This window comes from Mastomys coucha, unplaced genomic scaffold (genome assembly GCF_008632895.1).
Source record: "Mastomys coucha isolate ucsf_1 unplaced genomic scaffold, UCSF_Mcou_1 pScaffold4, whole genome shotgun sequence".
Classification (NCBI taxonomy): domain Eukaryota; kingdom Metazoa; phylum Chordata; class Mammalia; order Rodentia; family Muridae; genus Mastomys; species Mastomys coucha.
The window spans coordinates 21,558,639-21,576,732 of record NW_022196910.1 but is presented as its reverse complement, the minus strand read 5'-3'; the positions used below and the strand labels follow the sequence as shown (position 1 = coordinate 21,576,732).

The 18,094-nt window shown below is 41.1% G+C and overlaps 1 protein-coding gene and 1 long non-coding RNA gene across 7 annotated transcripts in view; one reads left to right on the top strand and one right to left on the bottom strand.

Annotated features, from left to right (window-relative positions):
- The window catches only part of Vezt (vezatin, adherens junctions transmembrane protein), a 66,003-nt gene that overhangs the window by 47,614 nt on the left and 295 nt on the right, over positions 1 to 18,094 (top strand). For 2 of the 6 annotated variants that reach the window (XM_031349441.1, XM_031349440.1), the window contains exons 8-12: positions 3,038 to 3,369; positions 7,274 to 7,467; positions 13,579 to 13,679; positions 14,086 to 14,293; positions 17,370 to 18,094. The exon at positions 17,370 to 18,094 is cut by the window's right edge and continues 295 nt beyond it. In XM_031349441.1, coding sequence (XP_031205301.1) covers positions 3,038 to 3,369; positions 7,274 to 7,467; positions 13,579 to 13,679; positions 14,086 to 14,293; positions 17,370 to 17,887 — 1,353 coding nt within the window. In that variant the 3' untranslated portion in view covers positions 17,888 to 18,094. Of the gene's footprint in view, positions 1 to 3,037; positions 3,370 to 7,273; positions 7,468 to 13,578; positions 13,680 to 14,085; positions 14,294 to 16,389; positions 17,241 to 17,369 lie in introns of those variants that run through there. The other 4 variants (XM_031349442.1, XM_031349445.1, XM_031349444.1 and 1 more) reach the window with 2 other exon arrangements.
- LOC116075920 overlaps positions 17,215 to 18,094 on the bottom strand; it is an 8,934-nt gene continuing 8,054 nt past the window's right edge. The window contains exon 2 of the long non-coding RNA XR_004112762.1: positions 17,215 to 17,408. This is a non-coding gene — a long non-coding RNA (uncharacterized LOC116075920). The remainder of the gene's footprint in view (positions 17,409 to 18,094) is intronic.

Genomic DNA, 18,094 nt, shown 5'->3' with positions numbered 1-18,094 from the left:
AGTCCTCTGCTACTATGTGCAAGGGACCACAAACCACCCCATCTGTGCTCTTTGGTTGGTGGCTCAGTCTCTGGGAGCTCCCAGGGGTCCAGGTTAGTTGATACTTTTGTTCTTCCGATGGGGTTGCAATCTTTTAGCTCCTTCAGTTCTTCCACTAACTTTTCCATAGAGGTCCCTGACCTCAGTCCAATGGTTAGCTGTAAGTATCTGCATCTGTCTCAGTCAGTTGCTGGTAGAGCCTCTCAGAGAACAGCCATGCTAGGCTCCTGTCTGCAGGCACACTGTGACATCAGAAATAGTCAGGATTTGGTGCCCACCCTTGAGATAATCTCAAGTTGGGCTGGTCACTGGATAGGCTTTCTTTCAATCTCTGCTCCATTTTTATCCTTGCATTCCTTTTAGACAAGAACAATTCTGCATCACATTTTTTGAGGGTAGACTCCACCCCTCCACTGGGGACCCTGTATATCTACTTGAGGTACTTTCTTCATGTTCTGTCTCCCCACTGTTGGGCATTTCAGCTAATGTCATTGGCATTGAATCCTGGGAGCCTCTCACATCCCAGGTCTCTGGGACTTTCTAGAGGTCCCACTCCCCACCCCTACACCCTACAGCTGCAGCTTCCATTTTTAAAGCTGAGAGTTTTTCAGAGATGGGAACTATGATAGAATCAAGGAATGGCTGCCTAGGTTATAGAAGCTCTGCATACTAAACCTTTATATAACAGCTGTATCTTGCTTGCAAAGATTTTAGAGCAATATCTGCTTCCTCTGCAGTATTCAGGTGCATAGTTCCAAACAGCTAGAACTTTGTTTTTAGGAGGGCGAAAGTGTAAGAGAAAATACTAATAGTACTTACTGAGGCAAGGGGACTTAAAGCAATTTCTTTTATTTCCAGGGTAATCCTCATGATCATGCTTTTACTCTATAAAGGAATAAAGTCTTTTTTTCTTTATTTACTTATTTTTATTAATTATTTTATTTATTTACATTTCAAATGTTGTCTTCCTTCCCAATCCCCCGTCCACAAACCCCTACCTCATCTGCCCTCCCCTTTGCCTCTAAGAGGGTGATCCCCTACCCACTCATCCATTTCTACCTCATCTATCAATTGTCCCTGTACACTGGAATATCAAGCCTCCACAGGACCAAGGGCCTCCCTCCCATTGATGCCAAATAAGGCAATCCTCTGCTACATATGTAGCAAGAGCCATGGATCTACCCATGTATACTCTTTGGCTGATGGTTTAGTCTGCGGGGGCTTTATGGGGTCCTGTTAGTTGATACTACTGTTCTTTTTATGCTTCATCTCCTTCAGTCCTTCCCCTAACTCTTTCATTGGGGTCCCGGTGCTCAGTCCAATGGTTGGCTGTATCTGTATCTGTGTCCGTCATGTACTGGTACATCCTCTCAGAGGACAGCCATATCAGGTTCCTGTCAGCAAGTACTTCTTCGCATCCGCAATCAGGGTTTGGCGTCTGTGGAATAGGATGGATCCCAGGGTGGGGTGGTCATCTATGTTGGAAAAATTACCATTTTTATTTCTGTTTCCTGGGAAGCTTCGCTCAGGTAGCGCTGTACTCTACCTCCTCATTCCCAGCTCCATCATCGGTCACCAATCTGTTGTTTCCTGTAGCTAAATACGAATGGATTTTCTAGAAGAGAAGTAGGAACCTAAAGAAATAAGGGAACTGGCCAGCGAGAGGGGATTAAAAAATGGGACCGAGCCAAGCGGTGGTGGCACATACCTTTAATCCCAGCACTTGGGAGGCAGAGGCAGGTAGATTTCTGAATTTGAGGCCAGCCTGGTCTATAGAGTGAGTTCCAGGACAGCAGGGCTACACAGAGAAACCCTGTCTCAAAAAAAAAAAAAAAAAAAATGGGACCGAGCCATGGTGTGCTTTCAGTCCGCCATGTATTCAACTGTCTCTCTTCAGGAGTAAAGTCTTTTTGAAAGACTAAGTTGAGATAGTTTTAATTAAGCAGAAGTAAATTTATATCTGGACTCTAATTTGGCCTTAAATATAAACTATTCTTTAAACTTATCTCATTTTTTTTAAAAATGTAGTAAAACCACAACTGCTTTTTAAAAGTGTTAAATTAAATGAGAAGACTCTCAAAATGTCTAAAACAAAGCTGGTCACTTAATGGTTCCTTAAAAACAGTCATTGCTTCTTGTTTGTTATATAGATACTTAGTTCACAGGCTATGTGTTTTCCTTTTAAATTTTATTTTATGTATATGAATGTCTTGTCTCCATGTATATCTGTGCACCATACACACGCACACGCACAAATCAGAAGAAGGTGTCAGGCCCCGTACCCTGACTTAACTTCCCACATGTAGGCCACTGTGTGAACTGGGAGTGAAAACCAGATCCTCTCTAAGTGCAAGTGTTCTTAACCACCGAGCCATCTCTCCATCCTTCTCTTTGCTCCTTATTGCTATTCTTTAAGAAGGATTCAGAGAAGCAGTTTTGATGATTTTTCATCTCTTTAAAGTTATTTTTTTGTTCAGTTATTAAGATGTCTACTGAGTTTCCTATTTAGGTTTTGATGTAGTTTTTGTTTTCTGTTTTTTAAATTAAAATGTAATTACATCATTTTCTCCCTTCCTTTTCCCCCTTTCCAACACCTCCCTTGAATAACACCCCCACCTCCATCTCAAATTTGTGGCTTGTTAGTTGTTATTGTAGCATGCATCTTTTCTTTAGTGTTTCATTATAGCGTATGCATGCAGTGTGCCCTCCACCCATTCTGAGGTCATTTCTATTTAGGATAGGCTGTGCTAAATTACATACAGGGATTAGCTTCTGTACTAGAATCCTAACAACTCACAGGTTATGACTGCGCAATTCCTTGGCTAATCTTAGAGTTAGTTGGAATTCAGTTTAGTCATTATTTAGGATAATGTGAAAAGTTAAAGTCAGATGGTCAATTTGTAGATTGTTTTAAATATTAACATTTTTATTGATCAGTATGTTTTCACTCTTCCCACTCCACACCCTTTTCTCCCCTTTCCCCCCATCTTTATCTTAGGTTTTGTTCCAACTCTGGGTGGCACAGAGTTCCGAATTCTTCAGACGCCTGGCCCTGTTACTTTCTACAGTGAATTCTCCTTCAGGGCCCTTACTCACTGCTGCACTTCTGCCTCATCGTATCCTCTGTGATGTGACTCAAGGTCTACCTCATGCTCACTCTGCCTGCTTGGAAGAGCTAAAGCGCAGCTATGAGTTCTTCCGGTACTTTGAAACTCAGCACCAGTCAGTCCCCCAGCGTTTATCCAAACCTCAGCAGAAGTCAAGAGAGCTGAATAACGTCCACACAGCGGTGCGCAGCTTCCAGCTCCACCTGAAAGCACTGCTGAATGAGTAAGTTGAGAAGCTGTAAGGAACCATCACAGCAGTAAGCAGCCATCGTGTGCACCCCATTTGGGCTGTTCCTTGTTCTCTCCACACCCAGAAAGAAGAAACAAAGTGGTGTGTGAAAGATGGTTTGTAGGCACGAGCTATCAGGGAAACAAAGATTTGTGAGTACTGTAGTTTAAGAGAATCGTTTGTAGCTTTTCCTTTTCTGGTTTCAGCAGAAAGCAGATGCACCTTATCTTTGAGAGATAAAATGAAGAGGTGTTTTAGTTTGGGCTTTATTGATGTGAACAGACACCAGGACCAAGGGAACCCTTACAAAGGACAACATTTACTTGGGGCTGCCTTACAGGTTCAGAGGTTCAGTCCATCATCATCAAGGCAGAAGCATGGCAACATCCAGACAGGCATGGTGCAGGAGGAGCCAAGAGTTTCAAAGGCAAACAGAAGACTGACTTCCAGGCAGCTATGACAAGGGTCTTAAAGCCCATACCCACAGTGATACACTTCCTCCAACAAGGCCACACCTCCTAATATAGTGCCGCTGCTTGGACCAAGCATATTCAAACCACCACAAGAGGACTATCAAAAATGAGCATCTTTTTAACCCTCTTAACATCATATGTTAACACTGGATCCCACAATCTGAGGGAAGTACCTGTCAGCACTTTAGGGCGTTATGAGAGGTACCACTGTATATAGATAGCTAAAGGGTAAGACTCGCTGCTTTCTAAGTACATCAGGACATGTTTGCAAATATTTCTAAAGCACAGAATACACTTTTTAGCCTCAGTAAAGGGTAGTGTCCACATTTTATATTTGTTTATCCTCAGTTTACATAATACTGACAATTCAGCTGTAGTTTCCAATGGCTTATATTCTGCTTTGGTATACTTTTATCAGTTGTAAATATTATTCTCATCTATTTCTAAGTGGGAATTTTTACATTTAAAAATGGAATAAGCCAGGTGTAGTGGGGGGTTCTTTTAATCCCAGCACATGGGAGGCAGAGGCAGGTGGCTCTCTGAGTTCCAACCTAGTATAGAGAGAGAGTTTCAAGATAGCCAGAACTGCATAGAAAGACTCTAAGAAAGAAGGAAAGAGAGGGAGAGGGAGAGAAAGGGGAAAAGGAGGGAGGGAGGGAGCGAGAGAGTTGAACCAAAGTAGTCATTCTCACTGAATTTTTTTCAATAAATTTTAAAAATATTGTAGAGTAGGACTAAAGCAAATGGGTAGATAGTACTTATGCTGGTAATCCAGAGGCCATTGGGATTTACTTAACTTATAAGATTGCAGGCGATAAACTTACATGACCCAGAATATCGATCAAAAAGTGAAGGGGGCCGGGCGGTGGTGGCGCACGCCTTTAATCCCAGCACTTGGAAGGAAGAGGCAGGTGGATTTCTGAGTTCGAGGCCAGCCTGGACTACAGAGTGAGTTCCAGGACAGCCAGGGCTATACAGAGAAACCCTGTCTCAAAAGACAACAACAACAAAAAAAAAACAAAAACAAAAATAAAAACAAAAAAAATGAAGGGAGAAGTGCATAAATCAGATGTAAGATGAAGTGGACCAAAAGGTCTGGGCTGCCCAATAATCTCACAAGGCTGACTGAGCTGGGATGAAGGAGGACAAGATACAAAGACAGAAATGTACGCTCAGAAACACTTAAGAAGATAAGTTTTGCCACCCTTGGTTCAAGGCCTTGGGAGAAGTCGATAGGAGACTTTGAAAGACTCCTGGGGGAGACCCCCACTCAAATCTCGGGAGGACGTGCACCCAAGGAATCGCGAGAGACCATCTTGATGTAATTATAAGAGGTATTTTTAATTTCAGGGCACTCTGGTTCGGCACCACACCTATCTCACGCAGGAGATAGTGGAGCCGACCACGAGGCTTGAAAGTTAAGGGTTTATATAGGGAAAAGTTCTGGGGGAACAAAGCAATCAGTGTGGCCATACATGATTGGCTAATTCAAATATTAACTATTACGTGCAGAACAGAGTAGAAAATTCCTAAAGTTGGTGTTGATGTGAGTCAACAGAGCATCTGACCTTAAACCATATCTGAGAGGACCAGATGGTCCATTACTTAGTGTCTGTCAGGCACGTCTTTGCAGGCCTGGGCCTTGGACATGTCCTCGTTTGCCTAGACATGTTTTCCTCTATGTTTATAGTTTTATGTCTTCTCGACCTGCCAGCTCTTATGATATCTAACAACTTGCTTACTCTTTCCCAGGCCTATGTGAGCCAGCTTGTGATGGATTCTTAGGCCCATAACTTTTCTTCCTAGTCAGCACAGGTCTAAAGCTTTAATTTTTCTTTTCAACTTGTGAAAGGTTGGGATGGGAAAGAGGAGAAGCTGAGGTGAGGGCATCCCAGTGCTCTGTCTGTACTGTTCAAAGATGGCAGGTGAATACTAGCCCAGCTCATGGCAAATAACGTGGGCAAGAAGACCATTTCTACATGAGTGGGGAGCAGAGACTAGATTATCTGAGCTGTCACGATGAAAAAAAAAAAAAAAAATATATATATATATATATATATATATATATATATATATATATATATATATAATTCAGGTTAGTACCTGCATATAACTGCACATATACATAAAATACACACACACACATACTAACAGAGGCCAGAAGAGGATGTTGGATACTCTAAGGCTGGAATTAGGAATGGTTATGAACTGCCCAAAAATGGGTGCTAGGAACCAAGTTCCAGTACTGTAAAAGAGTACTGTTGATCACTGAGTCATCTCTAAGTTATAAGAGATTTTCATCCACAACTCCAGTTCCAGGACATCCAGCACCCGCCAGGCACCAAGCACACACATGGGGTACAAGACATACAAGCAGGCAAAATAACTGTACATGCAAGATAAATAAATCTACAAAGAGGTTTTCTATTTGAAAAAGAAGAGTATTCGTAGATTGGCTTATGAGGTAGGGTAGGGTAGTCCAGTGTAGCTGTCTGCATCCTGGAACCTAGCTGTTCTGTCTGCGGGGCTGAGTATCACAGCAGTCTCAGCATGTTCTTCAAGCCTGAATGATTCCTAAAGAGCTGCTGCTCCTTAGTCCACATCACAAGGCTACACACACTGGGTTCAGATGCCCCAGAAGATGCGGCAGCAGCATATTGATGATGAGCAAGGAACAAAGAGGCTTCTCCCTGCATTGAGTTCTTCCCTGGAAATGGCCTCACAGACTTGAGGATCTATGTCTTAGTTCATTCTGGATTTGATCAAGTTGACAAGAGTAACCATAATACAGAGAAAAGTGAGGTTTTAGTGAAAGTGTCATATTAGCCAAAACCACACACACATACACACCATTTTCCTGGTTGTAAATTTTTTAAAAGTAGGAGATGACTTAATTTATTCCTTTAGATCGGAAATTGTCTAGTAGCCGAGTGATGACAGCGTGTGCCTTTAATCCCACACTTAGGAGGTAGAAACAGGTGATCTCTGAATTTGAGGCCAGCATGGCCTGTGGAGTGAGTTCAAGGATAGCCAGGCCTAAATGAAGAAACTCTTATCTCAAAAACCAAAAATAGGAAGGAAGGAAGGAAGGAGGGAAGGGAGGGAGGAAGGAAGGAAGGAAAGAAGAGAAACTGTCTGGTATGTATGTAAGAAATACTTGTTAAATACATTACATAATACTTATACATTTTGATTTGTTTCAGGGGGTGTTTTAGATTGCTTATCCAAGTACTCTATCACTGATCTACTTCTCCAGCCTTATTTGTTCATTTTTAAGTATACAGTGCATACATGTTGAACTACCATTACCAGTTGTCTCCAGAACTGTCTTAAATTTTATAGGCTTAATTTCTTAAATACTTCTTTAAATGATAAAATTTTCATTTTATCTGTTAAAAATCTATTTCTCATTTTCTGTGTTGCAGAGTAATAATTCTTGAAGATGAACTTGAAAAGCTCGTTTGTACTAAAGAAACACAAGAGCTGCTATCAGAGGCTTATCCAATACTAGAGCAGAAATTAAAATTGATTGAGCCACACGTCCAGGCCAGCAACAGTTGCTGGGAGGAAGCCATTTCTCAAGTGGATAAGCTGCTCCGGAGGAATACAGATAAAAAAGGTAACTGTGGATTATTTTCAGAGTACGCTTGTCAATAACGCTTACTCCATCCTGCAGGTATTCCTCTGTTTGTGGCCTGCCTCCAAACAGATGAAACTGGTTTCATAAAAGTTCTTAGTTTGATAAAAAGAAGAAGTGGATGTATGTACAAATTGATACTCAACTCCAAGTTTTGACTCTAATATAAAACATATAGTGATTTGAATGCACATCCCATCTCCTTTTATAAAAACTGGAATGGAGGGAGAAATGTTGGTAGTATTTTCTATCAGAACTTCCAGAAACTCTTACAGGTTGAGTAATAAAAGAATTGGTTTAAGCCAGGTGTGTTGTTGCTCAACTTTAAACTCAGCTCTAGGGAAGCAGAGACAAGAGGATCGTTGTGAATTCAAGGATAGACCAATCTATGTAGTGAGCTATAGGACAGCCAAGACTACATAGAGAGACCTTGTCTCAAAAAAACAAAAAGAACGGATTTAGCTGGATGTGGTAGTTCATGCTTGTAGTTCTAGCACTTGACAGGACTTGGCTGAGACAGGAGGATTGCCTTGTGGAAGACAGCCTGGGCTACCTAACAAAACTCTGCCTCCAAACAAAACAAACAAGAGCCAGGATGGCTCAGGGGAATATATCTCAATCCCCAGCACTCGCCAAGTGATGGTTCTGAGTGAGGTCCTGAGATTTCCTTGTAAGGTATAGTACTTACTTCTGTTATGAAGACACAATATGGAAATGACATAGTTAATGGCTCTGAATTTATTGTAAGCATCACGGTCTAACCGTCTTAGATCAGTTTGTGTCTCAGGCTACAATGCATTGCTGATATTTCTCTCCTAACCTGAGTTTCTTTAAAACTCAGATTTCACTCTTGGTTTTACACCACTAATTTTACTTGGAATATTTAGCATGTTAATTTTTTAAATTGTGTTACAAGCTAACACCTTGTTTTTCCCATGGGTCTTTATTACAGGGTTAATTAGACTTGTACATTGAATTTGTATTGTTGCCAACAATAATTAGTTCATGTCGCCATAATACTATTTTGTTTATAGTAAGCATTTTAATAGTTTGTTTCAGTGTCTTCAAGGAATAAATACTAAATGGTAAAAAATATTAACTTTTTTCAAAGAAAATACTGGCATGATAATGCCTATACTTCCTTTTCTCACACATGTGTCTAGTGGGTGTGTTTTCTCAAAGGATAAATCTCTTAAAGAATTTTAATATCTCTAAATATTTTAAAAATTGACCCTGAGGTCTAGAACCTCTGAGTACCAGAAGAACATTCAAAAGTACTTTGGGTGCAAAGCTGCAGCCATGGCTCGTTCAGTGGTAGACTATGTACTGGCCGTCTAAAGGCTGGGCATTAAGAAATGGTACATGCCGTTCAGTGCTTCCTGAGCACACTCTGAAGTAGTCGACTCTTACTCGGTCAGCTACCATGTGAAAACTGGCTTCACATCACTGAGCCCATAGTCAGTGACGCTATCTTATTGTTCGTGTCTTACACAGTTACCCATGACTGTAAGACTTTAAATGTTTGAAATTAGTCTACAAAGCCAGATTTTTTTATGTTCCATTTCAAAGTCATTTCAGAGGCTGGAGAGTTGTCTCCGCAGTTATTAACTGCTCTTCCAAAGGATCCAGGTTTGGTTCTCAGCACCTACATGGCAGCCCACAACTGTGTAACTCCAGTTACGGGGATCCTGTGCCCTTCTAGCCTCCATGAGCACAAGGCACACAAGTACCTCACAGGCATACATGCAAGCAGAACACCATACACAGAAATATTTTTTTAATTAGAAGTCATTTTAGATTTATAAAAATATTGCAAAAGTAATCCAAAATACCCTTCATCTACATTCTGTAATAATTGACATTCCACCACATTTGACTTATCTTTGCATATATATGTATACATGTATGCATAAACTCCCATTATTCCTAAACCTTTCTTTGTAATTTTGAAAACTGGAGATTCTCCTATACAATGCAAGATACTGTTATAATCAGGAATTTAATGCAGATACAATACTGCCATGCAATCCATAGTACTCATTAAAATTGTACAGATTGTCAGTATTCTTATATGTCTACATCCCAATCATATGTGATATTTGGTTGTCATATATATATATATATATATATATATATATATATATATATATATTAGCCTTTCATTATAGTACTTTACAGTAAATATTTTATGAGGAAATACTTTCAGGGTTTTTTTTTCTTTTCTTTTTTTGGCTTTTGGTTTTTGGTGTTTAGAGACAGGATTTCTTTGTATAGCCCTGGCTGTCCTGGAATTCACTCTGTAGACCAGGCTGGCCTCAAACTCAGAAATCTGCCTGCCTCTGCCTCTCAAGTGCTGGGATTAAAGGCGTGTGCTTTACTTTCAGATTACATAAGTAAACTTCTCTCACTAAAATTTTACCCATTATTTAAACATATACCCTATGATTCAGTAGTATCGTATTACATGTTAGCTAAGAACTATCAAAACTTCTAAAAGAGTTAAATTTGAGACTTGTGCTGGCTAATGAGAAAATTGCAGGTTTGAGGAAAACACAGTGGACCAAGGTCGAACATGTCCAGATGGGCCTGGGCAGGGGCAGGCGAGCTGTTGGGACATTCTAGGAACTAGCAGGCTGGGAAGATGTGGAGGAGAAAGCATGCAAAGATATGTCCAGGTGGGCCCTGGCATGACCCAACTGAGTAATGGGTCATCTAGTCCTCTTAGATATGGTTTAAGGTCAGCCAGATGCTCTGTTGACTCAGATTACCACCCTTAGGAATTTTCCGCCCTGATCTGCACGCACACTAGCTGATATTTGAATTAGCCAATCATGTATAACTATGCTGATTCCTTTGTTTCCCCAGACCTTTTTCCTATATAAACCCCTAACCCCTGAGCCTCGTTGTCGATTCCTCTATCTCTTGTATGAGATATGTGTCGACCCGGAGCTCCAAAATTAAACTGCCTCATGTGTTTACATCAAGATGGTCTCTCGTGATTCCTTGGGTGCACGTCCTCCCGAGATTTGAGTGGGGGTCTCCCCATGGGGGTCTTTCACTTCATGTTCTAAGACTTGGGGTGTAGGGTAGCTAGGTGCTAAAACACTTGCCTACTTACTTTGGGCCCCCAGGTTCAGTGCCTAGCATACAAAATCCAAATAAATAAGAGAAAAACTTTGTGTTCATATAAAAGCTCTATGTATATTTCTGTATGACTTTGTTTATAATCACTAAAATATCTAAAGGCCATGTGTCCTTCCCATTCATTGGGAACCATTCAGCAGTGCAAGGACTGATCACACAACTGGGCAGTTTAATAACTTTGATTTGGTTATTTTGAGAAGGAGTTTTGTTATGCAGTGTAGCTTGCTTTGACCTCATTCTGTAGTCCAGGTTAGCTTCAAACTTGTAGTGTGGAGATTGCAGACATGTGCCCCCATACCTGGCGTTTATGCTATTCTTAACACGGTGATCAGGAGAAACTGGAAATGGCTAAGTGAGATATAAAGTGGCAGGATATCCAGGCATGGTGGTACACACCTCAGATCCCAGCACTGAGGAGGCTGAGGCAGGATGACTGCAAGTTCAAGGCCAGCTTAGACTACTTAGCAAGATGCTGCCCCACCCCCTCCAGAAAAAAAGAACAGCCAAAACATAGGCAGCATAGGTTAATATTTGGAGGATGGAAGTGTTTGATATTTGGGTTGTTGGTGGTTTATGACTATGTATTTGTCTAACCCCATAGAATTGGGTACAAAAAGGTGAGATTTTTGGAATGAATAAGTTAGCTTAAATTATTTTCACCTGTTTTGGGGGTTTTCTTGAATTTGTGTATGTGAATTTATATAACTATTTTTAATGGTAGTATTATTCTGAACTATTTAAGAGAAAGTAGCAGACATAAAATTCCATTATCTCTAAATATTTCTATGACAATTGCCTGTTGATAATTTCCTAATCCATTTTCTCTTTTACATATTTGCCATTTTACTCTAAGGTAAAGAATCCATTTGTCCACTTATTTATATCAGTAAAACTGTATGGATGCAAATCTTACAGTGAATTGTAATTTATTATTATAATTATATTTTACTAAATATAGTAACAAATTCCAAGGTAATATTGTATAAAGATTGTCTTTTTTCTCTTTTTTGCTAGTCTTAGTTAGCATAAAAGTGAATTCATTTCATTGTGACATTTTCTTGTTTGCATCATTTTAAACACTTCCTTGCTTCCTCCTGGTACCAGTTCTGACACTGGAGAGCCCTCAGTCCTTTCAATGGAGTGTGGTGTTTAGAGAACAAGGGCTGGATGCTATGTGTGCTCATTGCCCCGGGATGTAATTGCTTCCACATCTCAGTGTACAACTGGAGTGCAAAAATATATTGTAAAGCTGTACACATATTCAGAACCATTTCTGTACCTGTCTCTGTATGTTTAACGCTGTGTCTTATCGGTAATGCTAATAGAGTTTCAACACCACATGATTTATTGTCCTTTCCCATTTCCATATCCAAACCTCCTCTCCTGGTTATGGGAAACCTGACTCAGAATTTTCAACATATTTACCTAGCCCTAATTCCTCACCACTGTGGACAGCTGTGGACTCATCCTCTGAGAGTTCTTTCTTTCCTGCTCCATGTGACCACACAAGCCCAGGCACACCTAGAGTGTCTTCTAACCCTCCCAGCACCTTGCCATCCTTGCTGGCTAAGACATCCCTTGTCTGCTTCACCCCAGCAACCAGGGTAATTTGTGCAGTAGGCCTCTTGCCAGGTAAAAGTCCCCATTAGAATCCAAATTTACCTCCTCTCATTGACATTTCAGTTGACTATTATTTTTAAAGTTTTATCTTAATATTTATTTTATGAAGAATTAAGGAATTCATATGCTCAAAAGTTTAAAAGCCCAAAAGAGTAGGAATATGATGAGGAGCCTCATCAACCCCTGCCCCAGCCCATGGTTACTTTGTAGTCTTTCTATTTCCTAGAGAATTCATATTCATGTTCATAAAATAAATGTCAATATTTAAAATACCTTGTGGAATGTGTTAATTTATTACACTTCCTCTTGTGTGGTTTCTGAATTTTTATGTCATAAAGACTATCTACATTTCAAAAGTGTTTAGTAAGTTTGTGATTTCTCCTTATACTTGTGTGTGTCACATGGTTGTGAGCTACCATGTGTTTGCTGGGAATTGAACCCAGATCCTCTGGAAGAGCAATCAAGTAACCCCTGAGCCATCTCTCCAGCCATGTATTTTCTATTTAGCAGTATCGATAAGCTGCTGTCAAGGGCTGAGGTGTCCATCAGTCGTCTCCAGCATTCTAGGCTTGCCCAAGGGTCAGGGTCCTATACCCAGTGCTTCAGAAACAACAAGCAGTACTTTGGGTTTAGATTTTCTGTTGTGGATCGTTTTGTTGAGCAGTTTTCATTTTTTTATTCAAAGGCCTTACTGTGTCGTATCGGTACTGATAAGAAAAACTGTTCTACTGTGAGCCCAATAGAACTTTCTTGAGTGTGTGGTCTGGTAGGCTGGCCTCAAACTCACAGATCTACCTGCCTCTGCCTCCCAAGCAATGAGATTAAAAGGGCGCACCACCATATTTTGTTCTTTTTTTTTTTAAAGGAGAAATAATGTTCTGTTTTTAAACCCTCCCAACACTGTGAACAAAATATTTTGTGGGAGTGGAATATTTGTCATCTACCATGTGACAGATACTATGGCCATGACCTGCTCGAGGTTAACTTAAAGCCAAGTGGTAGATATATATAGCTATTACTGTTCCCTTATGATGTCTTTCATTTTTACAAATAAAAGGTTTTAGCCAGAACAATTTGGGAGCCAGATAGGGTGACATACATCAGAAATCTAACACTCATGGGCCTGAAGTAGGAAGATCATTAGTTTAAAACCAACCTGGGCTCCTAGAAAGACCATGTCTCAAAACAAGAAAACCAGGGTGAAAGGAAATCAGACTGTGAAACTAAGCAAGTAGTGCTAAGGACATCATGTCACTAGATGTTCTCTTGTGTGTTTCTGACGGCCTGTTTCTCATCCTTACTCTGCCCTCCACCACTGTCGTTCTGAAGGCAAGCCTGGAGTAGCATGTGAGAACCCACACTGCACTGCAGTGCCCTTGTTGCGGCCTACTCTACACATTGAGGACAGAGACCCCATCCCTGAGGAGCAGGTAAGGGGGAAGGCACTGGTTTCCCCTGAAGAAGTAGCCCATATACAATTTGCCTACTTTTATTTCAGGTGACATGGGTAATGTCAGATAAATTGTTGAATTTCTGCTTCTAATGAGGTTAAGATGTATTACAATGTGATGTAAGTTTATGTCAAAATATTTGCTCTTAGCACCTTGAATTGGATTCATTAACGCAGAGTAGAAAATCGCTATTTTCTACTCTGAACGTTAAAAACGTTCTCATCTAGAACTCTTTTTGGTATCCACTTTTTGAAGATTTTAACTTGTTAGCAGATACATTTGTCGCCTTCCTTTCAGCTGTCATATGAGAAGGTCCCCCGGGATGCATAGCTGCAGGAAGTGAGACCTGTCGGCTTGAAGTTCTCTGTATTTGGTCCCTTTTTAGGAATTAGAAGCTTATGTGGATGACATAGACATAGAAAGTGAGCTCCGAAAGGACGATCTGTATCACTTGTCTCAGGAAGACAAAGAGAGACAGAAGCGCGAGCGGGAAGAGTCCAAGAGGGTGCTGCAGGAGCTAAAATCTGTGCTGGGCTTTAAAGCTTCAGAGGCAGAAAGACAAAAATGGAAGCAGCTGCTGTTCAGTGACCACGGTAAGCTCCGATCTCAGAGCGCGGGTCGTCTCAGGGACAGGAATCTTTTCTTTTTGAACCATGAATGTTATTTAAACTGTAGAACTCTGGATCTTCCAGTCAGTACAGTATTCTCATACAAAAGCAAAATCAACTTGGTCAATAAAAGAATGCCATGGAATCACACTAGGACTATGGAGTCAAGGTTTTTCACCAGTTATTTGATTCTTTGATAGATTTCTTTCAGAGTGAACATTAAATTGGTTATCTCCAGCTGGCCATGGTGGCGCTGTAATCCCAGCAAGGCGGTTGAGGCAAGGAGGATCATGAGTTTGAGGCCAGCTGGGACTGCACAGCACATTTGTGTTACCTAGCTACTACGTAGCAAGACCCTTTCAGGGGGCAAGGGGGCAGACAAAGGAAAACTATAAACAAGATGCTAAGCTCTGTTCTCTATCCAAGTACTTCAGTAAAACTCACCATTAATTTCTGTAATGATGAAAAATGCACAAAGCTCTAAGCCACTTGGCCACTTCATTCAGGTTACTCAAGTACATGGAAGCAGAGGAGGTGTTTCTGTGTACTCCAACTCCATGGTCAGGTTAGGATGTTGTTGGCTGGCCTTACATGTCTTCATGTTACTCTCACTTTTTTCTTCAGACACACTTCATGGGAGGCAAGAGAAGGTATGAAGAAAAAGAAATTCGATAGTTGACAATGTCAACTTAGTTCATTCTCAGTTGAATTAATTCGTGTGGACTTACAAGAATGGGCTTTCCACTCCATTTTAGAGTATTCTCATGGACCCTCAAATGTGCAGTTGCCGTCTGCCTGCCTTCCCCCTTCTCAGTAGAAGTGTATAGATCACCTGTTCTAGAAAGCTCCTGGGAGCTGTCCTGTCTTCTCCTAGGAACCCTCTCCTTTCTCTCCAGCCTACTGTCTGTTGGTTTCATCCTTCCTTGCTGTTTCCCTTGGCTCTCTTAGAACCCAGATTCCCACTAGATTATGCTTGTCCACTAGGTAGCCCTGAGAATAGGTCCTGTTTCAGTGCCTTCCTCCCTGCTATCTTGTAACCTATTCCAGACTTTGTTCAAACTCAAACAACTCTCTGATGATAGCCTTCTGTCTTAAAGCTGCAGTGGTTCCATCTTCCTTTTTATATTAGCCTTGCCAGCTTAAGAATCCATCCTGTCCACTTGTTCCTCCCAGTATTTCTAATAAAAATATCTTTCTCAGTTTACTTTTATTCTAATTAGACTAATCCCACAAACTTGCTGTGTGTAGATATGGAGTAGACGCATACTGGTCTCTGACCTAGAGCTCTGTTCTCTCCCTGGGTGTTTCTTCTGTGAATCTTTGGCTGCCTCACCTTTCCTGCCAGAGAGACAGGTAGCTGGGATGTAAGGAAAGGCTTGAGCAGCAGAGCAGAGGAAGGGAGAACTTTCCAGAAGCAGTCGTAGAGTTCATGAGTTAGAGATTTCGGATAACAATCTTTTTAAGACATGATCATTTCTGTGCTCAGAGTTTTTTGTTTATTTTGTTGTTTGTCTCTAAATTTCTGTCCTTTTTTTCCCTAGTTTCTATTATCCAGCATCATTCATTCAGCAGATTGTAATTCAACAAGTAGTTATCAAGTCCCTGTTAGACACCTGATACTATTTATTGCTACATGTAACACATGGATCACCAGACGGAAAAAAACCCTATTCCCCTAGAGACTGCTATTCTACACTGCTATCAGTGGCTGCTTCCGTTCCAAATACCCTTGCTCCCTAATTCAGTTAGCAGTGATCCTGAACCCATGTAACACAGTACACTTGTTAAGACCTAGCAGACTTATGAACAAAGAGTGTGCAGAAATGCTGAAAATATCATTACGTATAAGCTCATATGTTTTGCTGCTATGCAGTGTTTTCTTCATATTATTTAGCCCTAAAATGACCTACTGGTTGACATGGTGGGCAAATGAGAGAAAATGTGTCTCTATTTGCATTTAAAAAGGCAGTAATGCTGTATAGTTTGTGAAAATAAGTAAAAGATCTGCTGATGCCAGAAAAATGCTTTACCATGACAAATGTCGGTACGTCTTCCAGAGTTGTTTTCATCTCTGCCTACAGGGGTAAAGTCCGAGTGGAATTAGAGAGGGACAGCCTCCGCTGGACCTGCTGTGGCCATGTTCTGTTGTCGCTGCTTCCGTAGCGCGGTTACCGCAGCGTAGGCATGTGTCTTGGAAATGGACGCGTTTTTACAAAAATGCTTTTTAAGTATACGCCAGACCTTCAAGACGCACTTTTTTCCTTCCGCCATGCTTCATAATATGTTGTATTGTACTAACCCCTCATGCTGGGAGGAGAGACTGCCTAGCGAACAACCCACTGCCTACTAACACCAGGAGGGGCTAACTAAAACTTCATTTTTCTTGCAAGGACAATTTCTACTGTATAGATCTATATTGTATTTATTATGTGCTATACTTTGTTTGGTACTTGGTCTCGAATGCAGATTTTATTTCATTTGTGTTCTGTGTAGTACTACAAAATGGAGACATTTGCTTTACTTCTATTCAGGTTCTGTTAGGTGATTGGCAAGTAAGTTGAATTGTATGTTACATTTTTTGTTTATTTATTTACATGTTTTACCTTGTAAATATATATACATATATATGAAGATGCCGTTGTCTGGGTCGCATTAGGCCCAAGCTTTAGTGAGCATCAGAATCAAGTGGGATTGTAAACATGCCCGCCTCCAACCCCAGTGTCCCATTCCCTGTGTGTGATCAGACTTTAGGATCTGTGGCCAGCAGCTTCCTAGAGGGTAACTGGGCCTGCTCATTCAGGGACCGTGCTTTGAGAAGCACTGCCTTTGAACTGCAGACTCTTCAGCGTGTCCTTGTCTCGTTTCATTTCTTTAGGTATTTTGTCTCATAAAACTCCCCATATTCATAAAGTTGCATTTATTTTACTAGAAAGTTTTATTGTGTTTTTATTTATATGTTGCTCCTTTAAAAAAAAAAAAGCAAGTGGGAATTTAAAAGTTGTTGGGCCCTTAGTTATTTTTTTCCCTTTTTCTTTTCTTTTCCTCTTTTTGTTCTTTGAAGCTGTGTTGAAATCCTTGTCTCCTGTAGACCCAGTGGAATCTGTAAGTAATTCAGAAACACCCATGAATTCAGATACAGAAAAAGTCGGTAGTAATGCTACTGAAGAGGAGTCTAGTCAGCCCTGTGCCGGCGACAAGGAAGACAGTAGGACTGAGTATGTGTGTGACCGCCCTCCAGAGGGGCAAAGCAAAGACACCTCTGCAGAAGAAGGCCTCCTCCCCCGAGGAGCAGAGGAGACAGTGTGCTACCAGCATGAGAGTGAGGCTAAGTCTCCTCAAGCTGCTGCTGCCGCTGCGGGGGCCACTGCCCCTCCGACTCCCAGGGACTCGCTGCAGCTCTCCATTAAGCAGAGGCTGGCTCGTCTCCAGTTGTCACCAGAATTCACCTTCTCTGCTGGCCTGGCTGCAGAAGTGGCCGCCAGGTCTCTGTCCTTTACCACCATGCAGGAGCAGACTTTTGGCGACGAGGAGGAAGAACAGCTAGGTGAAGGAGGTGAAAATGAGGTGGAGGAAAAATAAAAGCCAAGATGAAGCCATGTCCGTGATTGTTCTTTTACAAAAGTGTTGTAGCTGCAAGACTGGAAAGGGAAATGAGTGTGTGTTTACTCTATAAGGCTACGGCGCGAATTTACAGGGTGAATACTGATTTGAAAACCTGACCTGAAATTAGTAGATACCTGTCTAGGCAGATCCTTTAGGCATAGGAGAGAAAGGTAAGGGCTTTTT